This window comes from Podarcis raffonei, chromosome 7 (assembly GCF_027172205.1).
Source record: "Podarcis raffonei isolate rPodRaf1 chromosome 7, rPodRaf1.pri, whole genome shotgun sequence".
Taxonomy (NCBI): Eukaryota; Metazoa; Chordata; class Lepidosauria; order Squamata; family Lacertidae; genus Podarcis; species Podarcis raffonei.
In genome coordinates this window covers 74,058,210-74,084,031 of record NC_070608.1, presented here as the reverse complement: position 1 = coordinate 74,084,031, position 25,822 = coordinate 74,058,210, and the positions used below count along the sequence as shown (strand labels likewise).

General features: G+C 42.9%; 1 protein-coding gene across 4 annotated transcripts in view; it reads right to left on the bottom strand.

Moving 5' to 3' along the window:
* The window catches only part of CDH12 (cadherin 12), a 671,646-nt gene that overhangs the window by 164,850 nt on the left and 480,974 nt on the right, over positions 1-25,822 (bottom strand). For all 4 annotated transcript variants that reach the window (XM_053397110.1, XM_053397109.1, XM_053397112.1 and 1 more), the window contains one exon: positions 1,397-1,821. In XM_053397110.1, the coding sequence (XP_053253085.1) occupies positions 1,397-1,627 (231 nt within the window). In that variant the 5' untranslated portion in view covers positions 1,628-1,821. The remainder of the gene's footprint in view (positions 1-1,396; positions 1,822-25,822) is intronic.

The window sequence follows — 25,822 nt, the reverse complement described above, 5'->3', positions numbered from 1 at the left end:
CGTGTCCCATATGTCTGTGGACAAACGCCGGCTCTCTTGGCCTGAAAGCGAGATGTGCGCAGCAACCCCATAGTTGCCTTTGACTGGAACTGTCGGGGGGGGGTTTCCTTTTTTTTACTGCTTTCTATTGGATCTTTGATTCTACAATCATTACTGCTTTTCACTATCACCTAATCTAGACCCAAGAATTGCTGTACCACTTCCAAACTGTGCCAAGTTGGTTCTCCTGACACAAAGTCCCATACATTATTTATCCAGAAAGATGCATCAGTGCACTGAGGAAGGCATCCTGAGTCTTTAAAATGGGCATGTGAAAAGTACTCTTGACAAGCAAACGTAATAATCAAAGTGTAATAGACTTGCTATTTGTGCAAACAGGAGTCATTGGGGCGTGGGGATGGGAACCACAGCAATTTAAACTCAGCATATAGAAGAATAAATACGAACATGAATTTACCACACAAGAAAGTTCCAAGACATTTCTGAAAATTAAACATTCACTCAGAGGCTTTGTTGTATGAATTGGCAAAGCAAATTCTGAAGCTTATCTAAACATGTTAAGGCTGAAATCCAAATCGCTTTTGCTAGGGCGGTGGTAGATTGGGCAGAGGATGTCCTCTGCTTAGTCCTGCCTGCCTCCACCAGTGTGGAACACCCGATTCTGCCTGGTTGGAAGTGCTGTGGTCACTCATGAATGGCAGCCTGCAGAAAACCATGAAATGGGGGATTCTTGAGGGATGGAGGGACAGAGCTGGCCAGAAATTCAATAGACCCTGTGCCAGGTCCACGGTCATCACATGGTGGTTTCAGACACAATCCAGAGACGATATTTGCATCAGCAAAATGATCTGCCTGCCCCGTGTGGGTGTGCAGTGGCCCTGCTATTTAGGACTAGTTTTTACTTAGTCTAAAACAAAAACAAAAGCACCTCATTCTGGTGACCTATCCTTCAAAGATTGCTTACTATATCCTCTGCAACTGTTGATAGCTTCCTTTTTAAGCCACAGAAAACCAATGTCAACAATTCTGTATAAAAAACACGACATCCAAAAACATGATTTCATAAAAGTTAGACTATAACATGCAGTGGTACCTTGGTTCTCAAGCTTAATCTGTTCAAGGAGTCTGTTTGACTCCTGAAACCGTTCAAAAACCAAGGCACAGCTTCCAATTGGCTGCAGGAGCTTCCTGCACTCAATCGGAAGCCGCAAAAGCCATGTTGGATGTTCGACTTCTGTAGAATTTGGAAGATTTATGCTGCAATCCTATAGTTACCTGGGAGCAGGTCCCATTGAACTCACTGAGGCTCACAGTATAGGATTGTAATGTTAAAACACATGTACTTCTTTCATACAACATTTAGTCCACTGAGCTTTTTAGAAGACTAAACATTTACCTTTCCCACGTACTGGGGTTCGGAGCCCATGTATTCTTCCAACACAAAGAACTGATTCCACACCCAGCCTCGCTTGACCCGCACGGCGGGTGTCCTCCTCTCTGGTGCTGTGACAACATTTCCCCTCAGCTCACCTTCTAAAGTCTGTTGTGGTTGTGGATGAAGTGGCTTTAAGAGACCTCCATCGAATAGGACCCAGAGAACCAGGGATAAGCAGTTCCTTGTAAGCATTGGCGATGGTTTCCCTACAGCAAGCAATTAAAAACTCCAACGGTGAATGTCGAGCTGAAGAATCCAGGTTTAAGGCTGTCCGTGGGCCTCCACCACTTGGCTTCCGAGGTTTTTTTTATTGCCGAAATGCTAATGCAGACATTAATCCTTCTGGTGACAAGGTTTCTGCTGCATTAAATTCCATCTAAAGAGACCTATAAAAGAGATTTACATGGCAACATGAAATTATATAAAATTACACTGAAGTATTCATCCAAACTCTCAAGCACACCTAGTTAGTTTCTAAAGACAGGGAGCGAGAGACAAACACGTTGTGGAGGTTGATATCCTTTTGGTGTTTCAGACTGTATCATCCAGTTGCAACAGAACACTGCGTGGGGACTAGAGGAATGTTTCATTCTGCTTCTGCTTTGTATTATTTTAGTGTCTGTCTGAAGAGAAGCACGCAGCCCGCCCTTTATGGCCCAGTTATAAAATAAAGCCGTTACACACCAGTGAATTCAGATATTATTTACTCAGGATTCATTCGGGGGAAAGCAGAAGGGGGAGCACTGAAAGAAAGAGTAAACCTATCAGTAGGTATGGTAGTGTTGCTACCTACATCACAGTGTCTCTCTCTCTCTGTGTGTGTACATACACACACACACACATTTATTAAAGTGGTTGTGTTTGCTTAGCTTTCTACAGATTTTTTTAAAAAGTAGCCAGGAGACAGAGAACTTTGGAGGAAGAGGAGGGAATGAAGGTATCACTCTTGTGAAAGGAAAGGGCTGTGGAGGAGTTGAAGGAAATGAGCAAAGTAGGTAGAGATATGGAGAGAGTCAGAGAGGAAAGCTGTTATGAGAAGAAGTAGGTGTACAAAGACCCGGGAGGAAGGATGTCTGAGGAGGTGGGGAAAAGGCAGTAAAATGGGAGAAGAAATTGCAGGAGATGGATAAAAGGTAAAGGTAAGGTAAAGGACCCCTAGACGGTTAAGTCTAGTCATAGGCAAAAATGGGGTTTGTGACACTCATCTCACTTCAGGATGAGAGAGTAGGCATTTGTCCACAGACAGCTTTCCGGGTCATGTGGCCAGCATGACTAAACCACTACTGGCATGCGGAGGACCTTAATGAGTGCCAGAGCGCATGGAAACGCCGTTTACCTTCCCACCACAGTAATACCTATTTATCTATGTGCACTGGTGTGCTTTCAAACTGCTAAGTTGGCAGAAGCTGGAACAGAGCAAAATGATGGATAGAAAAGGGGGGAAGCATGTATATGTGTGTTCTAAATCTCTTAGAGCCTCTCGATTAGCAAATACTGCCTAAAATGGGGAGGCTGTATCACAGTACTGAACTACGAAACTCCTTGTCGCAAGGAAAATGCTGTGGCAAAGAATTTAGCAATTTTCAAAGATGAATTACCGTATTTTTCGCCCTATAGGACGCACTTTGTCCACTCCAAAAATGAAGGGGAAATGTGTGTGCGTCCTATGGGGTGAATGCAGGCTTTCGCTGAAGCCTGGAGAGCGAGAGGGGTCGGTGCGCACCGACCCCTCTCGCTCTCCAGGCTTTGCGCACCTCTCCGCAAGCAGCGGGAGCCCAGCGCTGGGCTCCCGCTGCTTGCAGAGAGTTGCCTGCATGCTGAAGCCTGCGCGTGCTGAGCTCAGCACGTCCAGGCTTCGCGGACCTCTCCGCAAGCAGCAGGAGCCAGCGCTGGGCTCCCACGGCTTGCAGAGAGCTGCCTGTTTGGGGGCTGGGGTCGGGGGAAGCTCGGGCTTCCCCCGCCCCAGCCCCGCGCCTGGGGGGAAAATAATTTTTCCCCTTTATTTCCCACCAAAAAACTAGGTGCGCCTTATGGGACGGTGCGTCCTATAGGGCGAAAAATACGGTAGGTATCAGTGGAAAGTGAATTCCACAATTGCCAGCTGATTATGCCAAACTCTGCCTTCAACTGACACCATTTGTGACTGAATCTCTCTCTCTCAGCATCATTCAGTGTAGTAGTCAACCACCTCAAGCATGTCTCAGGGGCAGAAGGTTTGAGAATCCCTGTTGTAGAACACAAATCATTAACTCTACTAGTTATAAGTAGCTATAAATAATTCTGTAATTCAAGCATACCTGCTGGTTTCAGAAAGATAATCACACAATTTCTGCACTTTCTGAAGTTTAGTGAGTTATCATGCATTATAATTTTATAGCACAACCCAATGAGAAGTTCTTGTACAAGTTAAATTGCAAAGAATGGAAGCTGTCCCATTCAATATCTTGATGGATTGAACCTGAACCATTCACTGACTAATGTAATGAGTAACACATGACATGCAAAATAGCTATATAAAAAGTGTTTCCCAACTGCATTCTATAATTAGAGATGTTTTTGTTCACATTTATGAATCCCTCTGAATAATTGTAGCTATTTATTAACTTGATAACATTAAAAGGATGTAATTAAGTATTTCCACTATTAAAGACAAATAGAAGAGATTTCACTTAATTTAGGGCTTGAATTAATGAGCACAGCGACACAGAAGCTTTTAGTTCATTTTGGGTGGAACAAATGACAGATAAGCAACAGGCGGTTTGTTCTTGGTACTATTACTAGTAGTAATAATAACAGCACAAGGCATACTTAGCTAAGTAGAGGTATTTCCCAAAGATTCCTACATTAGAAAGACAAGTTACAAAGGGGAAAGGGATTAGAATTTGCAAGGAGGAGAGCACATCCATCTGAGTGAAGACCAAAGAGATTAAACTAGTTGTATAACTTCACAAGTATTAGCAAACAGTGTGATGGGGCAGCATCACTCACCTGTCCTCCAATCAGTCATATTGTTGCTACTTACTGGGACGTAAAGGGGCAGGGCAGGCTGTTAAAATGACAAGTTGAATGTGCATGAAATGCTGTGCCTGAATACACTGTATTTAAAATGTTGTAATGGGAAAATTATCTTCGGCAAAGAGGTTGCACTCTGGCAAATGCGTCAGAGAAGGCTGGTTATTTTTCCTTTAAGGTGAGATAAGCTACCTGATGACTAATCTCTGGGAACTGGAGCCGCAAAGCTCTCACAGCAGGAAGCTGAAAAGTGAGAAGCCTGTGTGTGCTTGTTGGAGATGGCTAGTAGCAGCAGTTGCAGAGACATTCTGCCATGATGAACAAGCTCAGTATCTCCCTTTGGGAAAGTTTACTGAACTGCATAAAGGACCAAACCTCACTGCTTTCTAGAAGTAGGTTACTTTATTTTGTAACATTTATCTTATTGTAACCGGTATTCAAGATTGTTCCGGAGTAAAGTATTAAAGTATTATGATGGAGAACAGGGGCACCATCTGGGGGGACAGCAAGGGGCCACAGCTGTGCCAGGATGAAGATGCTTGGCACGTCCCTTTCAGGGTCACCAGAGTGCCTCCCTGGAAGGCGTGTTGGCGATCTCCGACAGGGACACACAGAAAATAGAAATACGTCATTTCCTGCTGCAAAGTCAACCTCAAAACAAAGCATTTCACTGTCTCCCCTCCACCATAACAGTAACTGGAACCAGTTTAGGAAAAAGTAAAGTAAAAGAAGTGAGGTTTTGGAAAAAGGAAAGGATTATAATGCAGGATACATAGGGAAGTGGGAGGATAAACCTGTTTCTTATCCCATTTTCCTCCCCAAATGACCTGTAGGAGATCAGTAGAGCACTGAAGAGTGCAGCCTTGCCAAGGTTTATTTCACCTTGGTATATAATGAATTGTGTCTAAAACTAGATTTGTTAAGGGCTCTTTCCACATGCAGCTGCTGTGGTATGGATGCACTGCCTTGTGGCCTGACCCCACACTGTTGGGTAGTATGTATGTGACTGCCTTTACTATGCATACCTTTAAACTCAGGATGGTCCTGTGTCCTACATTACAGAAGACAGGCCTCTATTTGAGTGTGTCCTCTGTTTGTGGGCTGTTGAAGTCTGATTTTAAGATAAGAAACTAGAAGGAATAAAGAGTGGGAACATTGACATTTCCCATCAACAGTTAGTAGCACGTGGTCAGCAGACTGAGCACACCACTCTCCATCTAACCCTGTGGTGCCCAACATGGGGCACGCACCCCACAGGGGGGCAATTTGATTTTCAAGGGGGGCAATTCAAGAATGAGTTAGTAACAGTTAATGGCCTTTTAGGCTTCCTCCGCATGACTAGGAGTTCACTTTTGGAATAATAAGAATTATATGTCACCGGGGGTGGCAATCAGGGTTTTAGAGATGCTTAGGTGGGGCATGGCCAAAAAAGTTGGGAAGTTGGGAAGCACTAATCTAACAGAATATGATGAGATGTAATGATTTCTAAATACGCACCAATACACATAAATTATCAAATGCATTTTATGCAAATTGGTTACCTCTTTTGTTCACTTCTTCTGATGCAGTTTCTCTGCTCTGACATTGTGTATCTGCCCCACCCCATTCATTTTTTCTGTTTTGCAGATGAGTAAAATGGTAAATCATACTGGGCCCATTATTTCGGATGCTGTTAAAATTCAAGTCTCTCCCATTTTTCTTATGTGTGTGTGTGGGGGGGGCAATGTTCACAAGTGAAGAAGCATACAATAAAGTCTTTGAAATTATTATTTTTTCCTAAGATCAAATATTTGCAGAGCTACTCTTTTTATTATATTGTTCTTATAAGTAACTATTATGCTAATATTAGTTACTTGTAGACTGATTTCTTTTATAATTAAGGATATATAATTAAAGATTCTGGAAAATCTAAGTTCTGAGAAGAGAAGAAACATAATCTATGGTTATTTCCATCCTGAGACAGGAGAAATGTTTGTACCGACACCCACACTAAAAATAAAAGTTCAGATCAGTTCCCCTTCCACTAAAAATTGTTTGTTTCAAGATCTTAAAGGGCAACCAGATATATATATGCAAAATGTGTGTGTGTGTGTGTGTGTGTGTGTGTGTGAGAGAGAGAGAGAGAGAGAGAGAGAGAGAGAGAGAGAGATTAATAAAATGAGAGATTAAAGGGCAGTGAAAATATGTTTAAGTTAAAATGCCTGACTGATCCTTGTGTTCAGAAAGGATTAATGTGTGGTATCTGAAGCGGAGAAGAAAGTACAGACATCTACTCCATAAAGTTTGCATTTCACATGAAGACTTTCTTAGCAATTTTCACAAGGCCTTTCTTCCACCACTGGACTCTTTCCTGGGTCGTGCTTAGGGCAAACCATGAATAATACACAAACACATCCCTTCTTGTTATTGGGTTGTCTTGCATTAATGGCAGGCATGTAAGCGAGGCACCCATTATATTTTGGCCTGGTAAAAGTGCTTGGGTTTAGTACATGTGAAATGCATTTCTTTTAACCACTTTATTTATTTAAAAGATCAGAGGGCTTCCATGCTCCTTCCTTTTTAATGCACACATACACTATACGGTATTACAATCAGACCAGGCTCATCAATAATGTAATTTCCAGGTCCGGCAGATTAACAAGCACCAGCCTTCAGCTCTGCGGCTGCTGCTACCTGCCTAATTTGGATGGCAAAATGTCAACAACAAATACAGCCTGCTGTTCCACAACCCTACCTTCCTGTATCTAGATTACAGTGGAAAATAATTGTTTAGGGTGTGGGGTCTTCAGAACAATACTTTATGATTCCGTGGTCACCCCTAAACCATTTGCTGCTCAATTCAGCAGCAGCTCCCAGGGAGGTTCTATTCAATACAGAATGCCTTTCTGTAAATCTCAGCCTCAGGCCATTTCTGTCAGTCAGGGGAGCTTTTAAGCTATTATACAGGGAACCAAAAGTAATGTAAAGAGATTGACAGGCTCAGAAGGACACCCCTACCCCTCTGAGGCTTGAAGATGGCATTCAAGCACAAATATGAACCATTTGTAATCCATTCTCCATTGTGCGTGTTCTCTGTGCAGGGAGAAAAGAATGGCTTTTCTTAAGCAAGAAGCTTAAGGTATTGTGACATAGCTCACACAACCTTTCTTCACATAAGCTTCAGGCCTTGTTTATCTGTACAAATGGCAGATACCAGTACAAAATTGCTACTGGACTTCAGATTGCAAGAGTTGCATCAAATGGACAGATGTTTCCCAACAAGGGGGTTGTGGTGGTATGAATTCCTGCACATGCAGAGCTATGATCTCATAAGGTTACAGAAAGAGCCCTGCAGGACCAGACCAGAGATTTATTTGACTGGATGAATCCCAAGCTGGTATTAAGATTGCCGGAAGCAATATCAACAACCTCAGATATGCAGATGACACAACTTTGATGGCAGAAAGTGAGGAGAAATTAAAGAACCTCTTAATGAGGGTGAAAGAGGAGAGCACAAAATATGGCCTGAAGCTCAACATCAAAAAAATTAAAATCATGGCCACTGCTCCCATCACCTCCTGGCAAACAGAAGGGGAAGAATTGGAAGCAGTGACAGATTTTACCTCATTGGGCTCCATGATCACCGCATATGGTGACAGCAGTCACAAAATTAAAAGACACCTGCTTCTTGGGAGAAAAGCGATGACAAACCTAGACAGCATCTCAAAAAGCAGAGACATTACCTTGTTGACAAAGATCTGTATAGTTAAAGCTATGGTTTTCCCAGTAGTGATGTATGGAAGTGAGAGCTGGACCACAAAGAAGGCTGATTGCCGGAGAATTGATGCTTTTGAACTATGGTGCTGGAGGAGACTCTTGAGAAAAGATCAAACCTATCCATTCTGAAGGAAATCAACCCTGAGTGCTCACAGGAAGGACAGATCCTGAAGCTGAGGCTCCAATACTTTGGCCACCTCATAAGAAGAGAAGACTGCCTGGGGGGGTGGAACTCTGATGTTGGGAAAGATTGAGGGCACAAGTAAAAGGGAACCAACACGAATTTGACAAAACTCCGGGAGGCAGTGGAAGACAGGAGTACCTGGCGTGCTCTGGTCCATGGGGTCATGAAAATTCGGACATGACTAATCAACTAAACAACAACAAACATCCCATGTCCCAGAGTGGACAACCAGATGCTATGAGAATCTCAAAGGCAGGACATGAGGCAGTAGCGTCTACTGCTGTTGTTCCTCAACAACTGATATTCAGAAGCATGACTTGTCTGATTCTGGAGTCGGGATATAGCCATTGTGATTAGCAACCTCCATGGTTCTGCCCAACTGGTGACCATCAACACATCATTGTGGAAGCAAATCCCATAGGTTAAGTATGGTCCGGGTGAAGAAGAACTTCCTTTTCTCTGTTCTGAATCATCTATCGTTCAGTTTCATTGGACAACCCCTGATGATAGTACCATGAAAAGGGGAGAAAAGCTTCTCTCTATTCATTTTCTTTACACCATGCATAATTCCTAAAATTCAATCTATGAAAAGTATCTACATGAGATATACGCATGCGGACAAATCTACAAATGTACATTTTTCCTTATTTGTTTATTAAATAGAGAACACATACTCCAACATGTTGCAAAACAGAAACATTTGTACATTATCTACTCTGTGTAGACCAGGTCTCAGGACCCTTTAATAAAATGTTGATATCAGCATCGTGTGCAGGGGCACCAGCTTGAATAAAATATTTGGGGGCCCATATAAGCCTCACCCAATCTGAGCAATGGAGGTACCTAGTGCTGGTGAAACACTATTCCCCACTTTTTATCCCATGAATTGTGGTGCAGTGAATCCCACATATATTTGCAATGTATTCATAGGGTGGCCTTTACGTGGGGCAATCCTCTATTTGAAGATGTCCTGCATCTGAAGGTCTGTCCTGTTCATGTTCAAGGAAGGAGAAGAGAGGCACTAAAGTTGCTCATCAACAGTCCACATCAGGGCAGCAGATTGGACAGGTGCAAATGCCACATCAACCCTATTGGTGAGATATATTGAGTTTCTATGTAAATCTTCTAAATTTCTATCTTTGGTTGATGCATTTCTGAGGGATGGGGGAGGCAATACCTAAGGTTGTGTAGAAGAGCCTATTAGGCTGCTCAACTCAATAGACAATTCAAACTCCCATGAGTCATGGCTGGTGTTTTAGAATGAGTTCCAAGGCTCCAACACCATTTTTATGGAAAACACTGAGCTGATATAAAGCCTCAAGACTATACTATCTGCTCTAAAAATATTACCTTGGCAAAGTAAAATGTGCAGACAACAGAGCTACTCCTGCAGCTGCACAAAACCTGAAGAATTCTGCTGAGACAAAAATGTAACATGAACAATACAACCTCACTGACAACAGTCAGAGGAGTTATAAAACACAGCATAAATTGCAGAGGAGATATGGGGGGGGGGGGGCATTTCAGCATCTCCTGAAATATTGCAACTATAGAGCTCCTGCAACATGCACAATATTTCAAACTCTGGTATTAGGTGGGAAATCTAATATGTTATGGTCCCACATTCCAAAGCACACACCACCCCAGAAAAACACACATTTCTTCTTCTTGTACAGGTGGAGGTTGTAGCAAATTCATTTACCACCACCAAAGCGAGGTGGGGGGGGAAAGAGCACTGTAAGCAAATCGAGGACAGTGCCCACTTTTTGCATACTTTTCACGATCTCTCAGCACATGGGCTCTCAGTGCTCATCCAGCTCCCCATGCAAAACTTTGAAAATGCCAAACACCCAAGCTCTCATGCCAGTTTGTGTGAACTGTGATATTCTGATTCACTCAAAATATCTGAAGGAAGCCACAGCTGTCAATTAAGCTTGTCTTTTAAACTTCTTGTAGCAGGTGCTTCTTTTTGTGCTAGTGAAAGTGGTCAAGTTGTTATAGGACAGCTCCACTCAACTTTTCCCCCCCAGTGTTACATCAATGTCAAAGGAACAGTAGGGTCTTATTTCAAGAATACAAACTTTTTGAAAGTTATCGTTACCATTTTGCCAATGATCTAGAGGATTCCTTTAAAAACAAACAAACTGCAAACATTCTCTGTATATATGTGAAATTTATCAATGTCAAAGTCTGATGATAGACTACCATGAAACCACCTTTCATTCCAGCTTACTCAGGAGTGATGTCATGTGATGGAATATAACCCAAAGAAAAACTTGTCCAGAATTCTAATTGACAATGACTGTAAGATTTCAGATTGTGACTGAAATGTGCCTTTCAATGTACAATTATTCAAAGCTGCTGTAATGAAGGTGAGTCTGTTTTAAGCTTGCTATCAATCTTGCTAATTTGAGCTATACTGTGACTCATTAATTGCTTATCAGACTGATATGTACTGGAATGAAATAGCATGCAAATCAACTCAAAAGCTTACACTTAAAGGTTTAACATCTAACTGGCAAAACACCGGCCATGCTTACAGGAAAGGCCAAGTCAGGGTCTAGGTATTGCATGCTTGTGAAACATGGACCACTTATAAATGCTATCTCCAGCTCCTCAAAAGATTCCATCAACAGTGTCTCCAAAAAAATTAACACATTGCTAGGGAAGACAGGCAAACTAATGCCAGTGTACTGGAAGAAGCAAAGATCACCAGTGTCAAAGCAATGATTCTTCAACATCAACTTCACTGGACTGGTCATGTTTTGTGGATGCCTGATTATTGTCTTCCAAAGCAATTACAGTGGTACCTCGAGTTACAAACGCCTCAGGTTACAAATGATTCAGGTTACAAACTCCACTAACCTGAAGAGTTACCTTGAGTTGAGAACTTTGCCCCAGGATGAGAACAGCAATCGTGTGCCGGCGGCACAGCAGCAGCAAGAGGCCCCATTAGCAAAAGCACGCCTCTAGTTAAGAACAGTTTCAGGTTAAGAAAGGACCTCTGGAACGAATTAAGTTCGTAACTAGAGGTACCACTGTACTCTATTCTGAATTTTAAAATGGAAAGCGTAATGCCGGTGGTCAGCAAAAGAGGTTTAAAGATTTTCTCAAGGCAAATCTAAAAAAAAAAAGTAGTATAAACACTGACAACTGGGAAACACTGGCCTGTGAGAGCTCCAAGTGGAGTACAGCTTTTTACCAAAAGTGTCATGGGCTTTGAAGATGCTTGAACTCAGGACAAAAGGGAGAAATGTGCTAAGAGGAAGGCACCCTTGGCAAACCCTCACCATGATCAACTCCTGCCCTGAAACCTGTGTCCCCACTGTGGAAGGACGTATGGATCCAGAATTGGCCTGCATAGTCACTTATGGACCCACTGTTAAAACCGTGTTTATGGAAGACAATCTTGCTTGGCTATGCGTGATTGCCAAAGATTGCAAGGATTCTGGGTGGCTGCAATGCATATCTATGTCACCAGATGCAGTCAATTGCTTCTGACACATGGCTATTTCCAGGGACCTTTCACCAAGGATGGGCAAACATGTCAATTTCAGTTTCTCTCTGTTTATCCATGTTCCAATCTTAAATTCAGTTCTCCACACTTCCAGAACAGTTTGCAGGGGTTTTTTAAAGTCCTCATGAAACTTCATCAGTGTGTTAGTGCAAAATTCTCCAACAGAGTGATTGAAATGGGATAAGGACAGACATGAATGAAAAGATAGAGAAGCTGCAGTTCTTGTCCCATTCAGAGTAGCCAGAGTTTCAGGAGATAGCAGATACAGTTTCCTCCCTATCGTGTCTCAAAATATGCCCTTTATTCACAATTTAAATGCAGGCTGATAATGAGAATATCTGAGTTTCTGCACTTTTGAAAAGAAAAATTCCACCTGCTTTCCCAGACGTCACTGAGAGGAGAATTGTCATGCAGAAGGCTTAGTTCAAGGATAGAGAACATTTTGTCTATCAATGACCATTGACCCGCAGCAGAAAAAGCAAAACCATCAGCGGCCACATGCAAGTATTAATAAATTGAGTTCTAGGTTGTTCATTACATTACCAAAAAACCCTATACATTTCACTTCATTTATGTATTTATTACATCTGTATCCTACCTTCCCCGCCCAAACAAGCCTAGGATGGTAAAAAAAAGTGGCAAATAAACAAACAACATTTAAAACATCTCAGATCCAAAGGCTTGTTTAAAGAGGAAGGTGTTCAATAGGTGCCAAAAAGAAAATAGAAACTAATATTCAAGAGGCTAATTCCTAAGCGTAGGTATGCCACAGCAATGAAGGCCAGTTTCTTTCATTGTGTGAAACGGACCTCCTGGTAGAATGGAATCTGTGGGAGACCCTGACCTGCCCAGCACAGAGTATCAACTGGGTATGCTGGTACCAAGCTATATAAGGCTTTATAGGGTAATGCCAGCAACTTTAAGTTAACTCGGTAGCTCATTTGCATCCAGTGTATTGTAATGTCTAGAAAGTTCAAGATCCATCACAGTTGCTATTATTTTCATTATTTGTCACATAGAAATCACAGTCATGAAGAACTAGGGCCACTCACCTATCAGAGAATCCTTGCTTTTTTGTCCGTAGGGTTAATGGCTGTCACCCTGACCACTTCAGTTGGATGGGCTACCACTTACTCCCCCATTCCTCACACCCATCTCATTATTGTCCAGTAGTCCTTTCGCTGGTGCCACCAGCCAATTCCTCACCCACCCAGAAAGAGTTGCACCTGAGAAGTCCACATGCAAGGTGCACTGGCAACTGTCTCTGCCTGCTCCTAGCTCCCCATCAAATGATGCTCATAGGTGTACTGCCTCTGTGCTTGTTGCTACCATTAGCTAACATGCCTAAGAGCCTTCTTCTCTCACACAAATTTGTCTAGTTTAAAGCCATTTAAACCAATGTCCCCTTTTGGATCTAGTGCCAGAGACTATCATACATTAATTATGACTTCTGCGAACACAGAATTACTTTTTTATTATTATCCAGAACTGACAGCCAATCAACATCAGTCAACAAACCAAACTTACACAAGAGGGACTTACTTATAAAACTCTTATGCTGTCCATTTCTAGTTACACCTCCCCCCCCCACAAAAAAAAATTGCTGATGAAACTGGAAATACTTATTAAAATCAAATTATCCAGCTACGTGTCTGTCAGTCCCTAGGTATTTTTAATAATAATAATAATAATAATAATAATAATAATAATAATAATTTCTAAAACAGAGATAAGACAGCTTTGGTTGGGAAGATGTCACAACAGTGTTGAAACAACTAAATTTTCCCTTCAGAACTTTCCTAGGGGAGTTCTCCAGGCTTACCCACTATATAACTCTTCAATGTGTTCTTTCTTTAAAGGAAAAAAAAGAGAAAGAAAGAAATTACACTAACTCCCTAAGTAAGAGAAGACAGGATTTTTGCTTGACCTACATGATTAGGAACCCTCAAGCGTCTCTCGTGTGCACTCTGCACATTTCCCAGACTCATGACTAATGAGTTGAGTAATTTTACAACAGATGCTGAGTTGGCTTCCAGCACTCAGGGGGCTTGGCAGCCCTGAAATGTAGCTGTAACATCTCCTAAAAATTCACGCTGTATCTTGGATAGGAGATGGAAAGCTATTTTAACAAAAGGGTACTTTTGGGATGGGGCAAGCTTTTAACGCAGGGGTGCTGGAGTAAGCAAGTACTCCTGCTTGATCACAGTGAACAAATTCAAGGTATTCAAATCTGATCGAAGGAGACAGCAACCACTACCCTGCCCTGTCAATGACCACTAACTATGATGGCTATTTTGCATGCCTATTGCTGGGAATCATAGGTGCAGAAAGCTCTGTTGTGTTTGGGTCTTGCTTGTAGCCTACCCACATCTGGTTGGCCACTATGAGAATAGGATACTAGATTATATGGCCCACTGGCTTGATCCAACAGGCTGTTATCTTAATTACTCTTGTCTCCGAGCATCTTTCCCTGCCAGGGATTATGGAGCTTGTATTGTAGTGCAGGGGTCGCTAGATGGTGAGCTTCTGAGATAACAGAACTCTGAGGTCCACCAACTGGAACAACGAGCAAAACAGAGGAGGGAGGATGTATTTTGAGAATGAAAAAATAGGTCACTTCCAGGCTGGCTCTTACCACAAGGCAGAAGTGAAGTGGCCACCTCAGGCAGGAGACGGCAACAGTCAGGATGTGGTGGCCAGATATTGAGAGGCAACCTACTGGTGCCTCCTATGCCAGTTTTCAGCTCCCAGGATGATGCCACCCTATTGTCACTGTCAAAATATGATTTAAATGCCATTTCAATATGCTTCAGGGAACAAAATTGCTCAGCCCAGGACAGAAACCCACTCCTGGTTTTCTCCAGATCATTCTTTGTTTCAGCAACCTAATTTTGATAGGGAGGAAACCTGTTGCTGTTAAGTTAGCAGTTTGAAGGCCCCTCCAGATGTTCTTCTTGTTGAGCATTCATTATTGGGGTGGTTAGAAGCAATCACACTTTCAACACCATATGTGTCTAAAAGCGATTTCAAGCTATCATTCAGATTCCTTTGTAACTGGCACATTGCTTCCAGAAAAGAAAAACCCAGTTGCAAACATTATGAAAATGAGTGCTAAACTTCTACTGTAGCTCTGTATAATTCTGGAAGTGGTTTTTACATTGTGCAAAAGCTCAAATCAATGTAGTGCTGAAATTAACAGTCAGGGGAAGGTAGAGGAAATGGAATAAAACCGCTTTGTGAATGCAGCCTTCATGTTTCTTGGTTAATGTAATCACATAAACCAAATCTCACTGGTTATGTAGCATTGCAACATCATCCTGCCGATGATACTTGTTTGGCTGGCATTACCCATGTGACCAGTACAGGAAGAAAAAGCAGAAATAAGTGGAAGGGGAAATAGCTGCAGCTTGAGGGGAAAAGCTAGTACTAAACAGGAGAGTGGGGAAAGATGAATTTCATAAAGAGGGTTTTACAGTGAGTATTTCAACCCCATGGAAATGATTGAAGAATATTTAGAATACCACTGCTTAAAGCTAAAATCAAGTTATATGTTCTATTGTAATGCTTTCTTGAATTCAATAGGTGGAACGGCAATCAATAGATTTAATATAATGTTTATTGTGTCTAGCCTTTGAAAATAAGCATAAATTTGTCTGTTCATTGTAGCTTGCCAGCATGAGGTTTAGATACAAAATCAATGATACATTTGTAAAGTTAAGCTTCCCTGAAGCCGTGCATTGACACGGTCCCTGATGAAATACTGTCTCTGCAAAACTCACCAACAATGAATGGCATTGTAGTGAGAGATAATGCCGCTACGTGCAGCAGATTGCCTAGATATTCTATGAAGAGTAAATTCACAATGTGTCTCCTGTACTCAAAGAATACATTCAAATTAGAAAAGGAATGGACGTGGGGGGGGGAACTCATATTGAATTATTCACTAAGGTAAGTATAATAAATTTACAAAAGAAAGTATGATTGGGTGTACTAAGAGCCATCTTTTCCTGACAATCAATCATAAGGGACAGAGCTCTTGGAATGCTGGTATTTCTGACTACTACTGGTGGATAGCATGTTTAAATGTGTGAACATCCCCATGCTTCAAAGACAACACCAAACACACATAGACCCCACACGTTCAAAAGGGTGGCATATTCTGGAAAAGGCTAAGCAAGAGCATAGTTTCATAAACCAGGGGGATTTTTGACAAATTCAGTGATTGATATTGTGTGTGTGTGTGTGTGTGTGTGTGGAGATGAAACATTCCAACAGGAATAATTTGGGTATATATAGAACAAGGTCGTCTCTTAAGTAAGCTGGTTCTGAGCTGTAGGGCCTTATATGTTAGCACCTAAACCTTGAACTTGGCCCAGAAGCAGGTCTGCAGCCAGTTTAAATCCCACAAGCAAGGTGTAATATGATGTAGTAGCGTGTCCCACAAGCAGCCTAGCCACATGTTCTGCACTAGCTGCAGTCTCTGGGCCAACCCCAAGGGTAGCAGCACACAAAGCACATAAGCAAAACATAACAAGTAAGTGAATGGGGTGTTAAGAGGAGGGGTAGCACCTCTGGTAGGGAACACATCATGTCCACCTTTGGTCACCACCCTGAAGTCAGCTCTCACCTATGGTTCCTAAAAGCTGTCAGCATGCCACAGCAGACACACCACAGGAGACGGCTTCGAATGGCCAACTAAACCAGATGAGGGTAGCTGAGGGGGCTCAAACCCTCTGTAAGTTACAGGCTTCCCTTGCATGTGAAGACAGGCTGTGGTGGATTGAGCGGATGAATCCAATAGTGGGCCCAATGGTCAAGAAGGCGATTTCTGCATGTGCTGCAGAGCGAAGTGAGGGGCAGATGGACCTCATCAACCTGAGAAGGTAGCCAATCTAGGAGAAGGAAAACTCTGATTCTAAATCTCTGTTGCCTTGTGGGATATCTTCAGGCAAAGAAAAGGTTAAGGAGTAACCCTACACAAAACTGGAGTGGAGTCCCTAAGATGCTTGGATAGCACCTTGAATGTATCCTTCTGGGAATATGTATTCTCCTGCAGCCAAGCTGGTGCCAAACACATTGCTCTACTGTCCTTTGGACCACAAGAGCAAGGCTGAGAGGGAGGTCTTGTTGTCTGGACAACCCAGGACCTCCATACACACTGCCTAGGCTTGAACCTAGCTCACTTCAGTGCTGCTAACACCCCCCCGGAGGTGCACTCCATTGTCTCTCGAGCCAGGTGGATGCAATGAATTGAGTACCAGCAATTTGCACTCCTGTTTCCATTTTTATTGGAATTATCCAACCACCTTATGGGGGAATTTAACATCACACTATTATAAATGTTCTGTCTCCACAAGCATATCAGCTTGCCAGTCAGAATGACCCCCCCCCCCCACCATTCTGGGACTTCTCCCAGCCCCCACAGAGTCAATTTGGTGTTGGAGGTGGGAAACCCCATTGCACAAGTAGAAGCTCTTTCACAGGGCTTCTGCAGACAGGACTCATTGGGTGAATCAAACTCCTAGTCTCCACAACACAGATTGGTCACTGGATTGCCAAAACACAGAGATAACATTATCAAGTTTTCTTTGCCCATCTATACTTCCTCCTGCTGCTGCTGCTCAGAATATATGTTTTCCCAAATTAATTTCTCTACTCCACATTTCCTATTATTTGGAAGGTGATCTCAATACCCCCTCTGCCATGCTAAAGTGCAGGAAACCACCTCATGTTTCAGGAGGTTGGAGGGCCAAAATTGGATAGTTCAAAGCTTGCCATGAAAAACCTGTTCTTGGATATATTTAATAGTGAGGCCACAATCTTAGCAATGTCCATTCAGAAGTAAATCCCATTGAACTCAGTAGTGCTTATTCCCAGGTAAATTGGTTTAGGATGGCAGTGTAAATTTCAGGAAGGAAGGAAGGAAGGAAGGAAGGAAGGAAGGAAGGAAGGAAGGAAGAAAGAAGCATTTACTGTGGATTTCTTTTAATGTTTTGTAATGTGTTCCTTGTTCTTTTTCTGTACCTATTCCTGGAGTTTTGAGATTTGCCTTCTATGGTCAAGACAGCATTCTAGGTGTAGATGGGGGGGGGGAGCAGACATTTACCTAAGCTCTTTGTGTCAAATCTTGACATTTACATTTTTTCCCATTGAAATGGCAGACATGTAATTATTTTAAGGAAAATAGGAGGAAATAATAGATCTTAGCCACCTCAGAATTTCAATCAAATAGCAATGACTTGCACAGTAGTAACTGCAGCCACAGGAGCAGAATGTTATTGCAAACTTTATATTAAGCCTCAAGCCTTTTGTTTTTTTCTTGATTGATCCCCTTTCCCCTGCTTTTAGAAATTTCTTAAACAACAAGGCTGGTTTCTATGGCTAACTTTTGCAATTTGAGTTTGGAAAGTTTCCAGAGAGACTGTTTACAAGAGATGGAGAAAAAAATCGTTCAGTTGACATGTTAATGCAGATCCACTGAATTCACACTCCCCAAACCAATATGCAATCTAAAAACAAAACAAAAGAACCCTATCCTTCAAAATCTGTGCTTTGCCAAATTTACAGAGCAGTTTCCCAACCAAAAATGTCTACCAAGGTGCACAAAAAATGCATCTTCTCAATGAAAATAGAATGCAAAAAGGTACTATATATGGGGAAATTGCATACAAAGTGTGTATCGTAGGAGAAATGATTACGATAATAGGTAACTTCCTTTTAAAATAAATACTAAAGTGATGGAGAAATGGGGTGAACCGAATGTAAGTATTAGAACAAATGAGAGACTGACATGGACAGATTTGCCCATTCCTGGTTCTTACATTAAGCAGGGACACCGAACAAGTGAGAGATCTACCAGAAAAAGACTGCTTGGGTGGGTGGAAAACAAAATCCTCTATAATGTCCTCCCTGGTTGGAGAGAAAGTAATGAAAGTATTTTATTAGCTAGTTTGCAGCTGGAAGGGTCACTTTGATACATGATTGAAAATGGATTTTGATCAGTGTCTCTTCATTCCACCCACCAAGTTCAAAACAAAACGTATATGCCAATGAGTGATTCATCTCGGCTACTCAAGTTAATTGCCTTCATCCTGTTGTTTATTTCAGGAGAAAGGATTATGTAATTTCTTCCCCCATTTTCTGAAGTAACCTCCTTTAAGGGAATAGTGCCTAGAGGAAGACATTATTGATACTCCTTCCTACATTTCCTGGAATAGCACACACACACACACACACACACACACACACACACACGGGACACCAGCCATTCCATATGCATTTAAAGAGATACTTAACTCTTCTGTTGTGGGACGCGGGTGGCGCTGTGGGTAAAAGCCTCAGTGCCTAGGGCTTGCCGATCGAAAGGTCGGCGGTTCAAATCCCCGCGGCGGGGTGCGCTCCCGTTGCTCGGTCCCAGCGCCTGCCAACCTAGCAGTTCGAAAGCACCCCCAGGTGCAAGTAGATAAATAGGGACCGCTTACTGGCGGGAAGGTAAACGGCGTTTCCGTGTGCTGCGCTGGCTCGCCAGATGCAGCTTTGTCACGCTGGCCACGTGACCCGGAAGTGTCTCCGGACAGCACTGGCCCCTGGCCTCTTAAGTGAGATGGGCGCACAACCCCAGAGTCTGTCAAGACTGGCCCGTACGGGCAGGGGTACCTTTACCTTTTACCTTAACTCTTCTGTAACTCTCCTCCAATTGCAGCCTCCCTGTACCTTATAGGAAATTTAGTGAATTCCCATATTTAATTTTGAACCTTGCCAGACTATATCAGTAGGTGGAAAGTTTGTGTGATATACAAACCAGGTCCTAGACTGATCCTAAATTCAATTCAATTTGACATTGTGCATGTTGGCAGTCCCTTGAGAGTCACATTAGTTCTTTCCCCCATAGCTCCGCTTTGAAGAGGGATTGAAGCTCAGTGACAGAGTGCAAGCCTTCTATGCAGAAGTTTCAATCCCTGGCACTTCTAGCAGAAAGAAGCTGAAAAAACATGATAGGAAAGACTTCCTCAGAGAGGCACCAGCTGTGGCAACAGGCAGTACCAGCCTGAATGACACAAAGGGCTGACTTGGAATAAGACAATGCCATAAGTTCACATATGTAGCAAACTTTCTATGTATTCCTATAGTTGGTCTGTTCCAACTCCGACTCCTACGTTTGGTTGATACAACTCTTAAATATGACTTCTCTAAGTAAGTAAAACATTTTGGTTAACTCAACACACACACACACACACGTTTATTTGGTTTTCAGCTTAAACTTTTACAATCACATAGACATATCCAAGAGGGACGCGGGTGGCGCTGTGGGTTAAACCACAGAGCCTAGGGCTTGCTGGTCAGAAGGTCGGTGGTTCGAATCCCTGCAACAGGGTGAGCTCCCATTGCTCAGTCCCTGCTCCTGCCAACCTAGCAGTCTGAAAGCACATCAAAGTGCAAGTAGATAAATAGGTACCGCTCCAGCGGGAAGGTAAACGGCGTTTCCGTGCGCTGCTCTGGTTTGCCAGAAGCAGCTTAGTCATGCTGGCCACATGACCTGGAAGCTGTACGCCGGCTCCCTCGGCCAGTAAAGCGAGATGAGCACCACAACCCCAGAGTCGTCTACGACTGGACTTAATGGTCAGGGGTCCCTTTACCTTTAGACATATCCAACATACAACACAGAAACAAGATTCCAAGGAATTTCCTGGACTTCCCTCCTCCCCTTTGTGGGTCCTACTGCCAGTCATTTCCTCCTGCAACTTTTATGATAATCCAAGTCTTCTACATTCCCATTATGTCCAAAATTCACCATTAAACTACAAGCGTTATTCCAATCCGACTAATGGTTTTAACTGTTTGCAATGGTTTTTAAGAAAAAATGTAAATTTCCCCCATGCTTTATTAAAATTTTGGTCTTCCTGATTTCTGATTTTTCCAGTCATAGTTAACTCAACATTTTTTATTCCCCCCGCCCGCCCACTTCCTGGCCTATACGGTTGCTTTTCCTGTCCCCTAAATAAGCAACACTTATGGTTAAAATACAACCTTGTGTGAGTTGGAATCAATCCACAGGCTGTAGCTGCACAGATCATGCTATCTAAAGCTATGTGGGGATTTGTGGCCTGTATGGCATTCAAGTAGAGAGCCCGAGGCGCAATTGCTTATATATGTACTAACTTATGCCGATGCAATTCTTAGTTTCCCCCACCAACTGAGGTAAATTAAATTGGTGAGAGAAGAGGTGGCAAGAATTGGTTTACTTAAAACAGTGAGGAAGCATGGTAATTGGAAAAGCACACAAGGACCTTCATTTACATCACAGTAAGAATTCTCCAAATGCAAGTTAAACTCCATGCTGGAATAAAGCATAACCTTCGTTCCAAAGTGGATGAAGAGCTACACAAGTGTTATTTTGAATCAGCTGCAAGCCAAGGAAGCCGATCCACACTGTGGTTCCTGATACAGGGACCAGAGGCAATGGGAAATTGATTGCACATTAAACCTCAGTGTTGGGGGTGGGGAGTATTGAGTTGCCTGAAAACACACATACATTTGTTTGTGAGCATGTGTTTGTGGGACAAAGGCTACAACTTTTGTTGATCTCTTTCACAAAGATGAAAATTATTGAGGGCGATACATGGAGGCAATAGATATGATTGAATTTCAAATTTGGCTTTGGAATAATCACTGCACACAGCCAGTGTTTGTGTGTGTTTATGTATAGGCGTGTGGACATTCACAATGTTCAGCAAATGTTTCCTTCTTCATACCATCTTCTAAGTTCTGTACCTTCTCTGTCCTTACTGCCATTCAATCTATCTGGCTGTGATTCTATTTATTTAATGAAGAATTCCTAGTTTGCCTTTTACAACAGACAAAAGGTGGTAAAAAAAAATTTATACACAGCCTATTTGCTGGGAATAAGTCTCCTCAGGGGTCTGATGCACAGCCATAATTTCCTGATGGTGGGGTCACTATTGTTTACTGGGAGCGGAGATGTGTCTATGCAGCTACATCCTCACCAGCACATCAATGGGAGCACTGGTTTGGCTCCACCAGTGCAGCCTTTACCTCACCACTGCCTTGCTTCTCCCCCTCCCTGTAAGTAGCAGTGACTCTGTTGCCCAGATCACCATTAAAATTACTATCTGCCTGAATACACAGAATGCAGCTGAAACCCAGAGGAGGGTTACCATTGGAACTAAGCTACTGGAAATTAAGGACCCACAAAATCCTGAAAGCATAGGTGCGTGTGTTCATCACCTCTGAAATACCATGAAGGTTGGTGGCTGATTCAAGCTCAGTGGGGATATAGTTCCATGGAGAGGGAATCAGTGGTTTTGACTGTAGCATGTTTGATATCTATTAACCTGAGCATCATCTGAGCAAGTTAACAGCCTCACACTGTGTGCATGTAGCAAGGTTTCCTAAGATTCCTCCCTCCCTGCTGAATGGGCCATGGGTATAAGAGCCTGACAGGTATATTGTGCCCCATTGGCCTGTTAGGATATAGTTCTGTTCCACCTTAAAAGGGTACAGGCACGACTGTTGTATGTCACATGCCTGTTTACTTCCAGCACTTGCTGGGAACTTCCGTTTGTATATAGCTTTTGTGTTACTGCTGTTTTGCTGGAGACGAAGGAAAGCAGACATGTTTTCCTCTGTTCCTGAACTATGCTGAATAAAATGCTGTACATTATGCTTACACATTTCTCTGTCCGCCTCTTCTGCTGTGAAAAGATTTACACACTCTGCTGACAGAGTGTGCATGGGTCTCTAAACATATCTGAGGCTCGTGTCGCTAATTGATGCTGTTCTAAGGGAGACTGGCTGCCGGGCGGTGGCTGGAGCCAGCTGGGGGCCTGCCTGGTGCCTGCCTGATGCCCCCGTCTTCCCGGCAGTATCCCAACAAGGCCAACATTCACTCTGATACATCTGTCAAGTCAAAGAGCACCCCCACTCCCAACACCCACAGGCCATACCTGACAACAGTGACTAAGGGATACCACAACCCAGCACGGCTTCAGGTAAGTCAGGCTTCCTCAACCTCGGCCCTCCAGATGTTTTGGCCTACAACTCCCATGATCCCTACCTAGCAGGACCAGTGGTCAGGGATGATGGGAATTGTAGTCTCAAAACATCTGGAGGGCCAAGGTTGAGGAAGCCTGAGGGAAGTCTTCCAATCTTTCTGAAGTCCACTCACCTACCTGGACCACATGCCAATTAGCCAAATTGAAAGAACACGACTGCAACAAATATCACCCAGCAGGGGAGGAGGGGTGTGGCAAATTCATCGCACCCCATAAATAGGGAGATCAGCATGGACAGGAAGGTTGAGGTCAACCCCCCCCCCCCCACAAAATCAATCAAAATAAAATAGAACTAGAGGTAACATTAAAATAGCAACAGAGATTCTACTACCATTTGCTAATGCCATGAGGGAAAAGGGGGCTCAAGGTCTAATAGATTACTTTCCTGAAAAATCCTTGGATGTTTTTCCTCAAGAGTAACCCCCAAATCCGTATTTCAGTGCCGTGTGTTTTAACCTCAGAGGTATTTTGCTAATATGTCCAACACTGCCTGAGCTATGTAGTTGTCAGCAAAACCAGCCAAGTATCTCAAACCTGAAAACGCACAGAGAGACATACAAACTCTTCTGAAACAAAAATGCAAGCACTACTATTCAAGGCAGCAAAAGTCATAAGCAGTTATGGGACACAGGTATCCTCTTGTTGATAGCAAAGTCATTTCCCACTTCCTTTGTGATAGTTTATTGAAGACACCATCGGGTAGAAAGTTCACCCTACATAACTCCAAGTATTTGCTTTTCTGGGGTTGTCAGAAAGGTGTAAAAGACAATCAAGGGTATGAAAGACAATGAAAGCATACCTCTATAAAGGGATTCCATCTCAAATGGCTTTTGTTACTTTGCCAGGCTTTAACTAAAGGTTCCTCTGATGTTCGAGATTTTGATATTCCTGGGAGGGTTTCCTCCCCCGAAGGAGCCATATTTTCCATTTCAAAAGGGACTAAAACAAGTCTTTGTTTAAAACACTGTTTTTGATGCTTGCACACATAGTTATGCGTAGCTTGTTTCCTTCAAGAGTATTAAAATCTAAGACTTGCAACTCAGAAACTGAGTAAAGTTTTGAGATTATATCTATAGGATTTTACTAGACCTTTGGTTTAACAAATACAAATTAAGCCATTACATTCATGCGCTGAATGAGGATTTATTCAGTGCTTTGATATATTGTTTACCACACTTTGGCTCCTTTCTGACTAAAGTATTTTGCATATTTCTCTTAGCTACCCACAGAGCTGGGCAGAACTTCTTGGACCTGCTCTGGAAATGTTTAGAGCAACCAAAGGCTAGCCTAAAATACTTCTCCCCTGACATGCCAGCTTTCTATGAGCAGACTGAAGTAGTACAGCTCATAGTACAGATGTACCACTTCAGTAACCAACCTAAAGCTAAGAGAAGTAAACACATGAAACTGCCTTATCCCACGACAGAATGATAGCCTATCTGGACCAGGACTGTCTATCCCAGGGATGTGGAATCTTTGGCCTTCCACTTGTGATTGGACTCCAGCTCTCATCAACCCCAGCCAGCATTGCCAATAATCAGGGTGATGGGTTTTGTAGTCTAGCAAGACTGCGGGGCTTCAGAATCTCCATCCCTGGTGCATGCTGGCTGAAAATAAGTCTCCCTAGTCTCAAGATTTCCATGGTTTTAGACCACATCCCTGCTGTCTGATAATGGAACTATAACAATAAAGCATGCGCTCTGTATGACCCTCCATTTTGATTATCCTATCTCCTTCAGTCTAATCCAAGCTAAACATATTTTACTCCTTCACCCATTCCTCATAAGGCTTGGTTTCCAGACCCTTGATCATTTTGGTTGTCCTCTGCATATGCTCAAGCTTGCCAATATCCTTTTAAATTGTGGCACTCAGAACTGGACAGAGCACTCCAGGTGTAGTTTGACCAAGGCAGAATAGAGTGACACGATTACTTCCCTTGATCTGAACATTAGACTTCTGTTGATGGAGCCCAGAATAGCATTGCCTTCTTTTTCTTTTCTTGCTGCTGCTGCATCGCACTGTTGATTCATGTTAAGCTTGTGGTCTATTAGGACTAATAATAATAATAATAATAATAATAATAATAATGTATTATTTGTACCCCACCCATCTGGCTGGGTTTCCCCAGCCACTCTGGGCAGCTTCCAACGAAGATTAAAAATACATTAAAAAGTCACACATTAAAAACTTCCCTGAACAGGGCTGCCTTCAGATGTCTTCTAAATGTCAGGAAGTTGTTTATCTCTTTGACATCTGATGGGAGGGCGTTCCACAGGGCGGGTGCCACTACCGAGAAGGCCCTCTGCCTGGTTCCCTGTAGCTTTGCTTCACACAGTGAGGTGCCAGAAGGCCCTCGGTGCTGGACCTCAGCGTCCGGGCAGAATGATGGGGGGGGGATGGAGAAGCTCCTTCAGGTATACTGGGCCAAGGCCATTTAGGGCTTTAAAGGTCAACACCAACACTTTGAGTTGTGCTTGGAAATGTAATTGTGTTTCTCACACTGGCAATCCAGGTTCCTCCATCTTATAGTTATGTAACTGGTTCTTCATGCCTAAGTGCAGGACCTGACGTATGCCCCTACTGCAATTCATTTTGGTAGGCAGCATTAGCTACCTGCCCCATCTTGGTGTCATCTGTAGATCTGATGAGCATCCTCTCAATTGCAACATCCAGATCATTTATAAAGATGTTGAACAACAATGAGCCCAGAACAGAACCCTGCAGCACCCAGCTTGTCACTGCTAGCTGACTGCTTACTGCTGTTACTGGCATTTAGAAGCTGTGGCTTTGGCAGAGGCTTTGTGGCTATAGGGAATCAAATCTTGGCAGCTTACAATGCTAGAAAA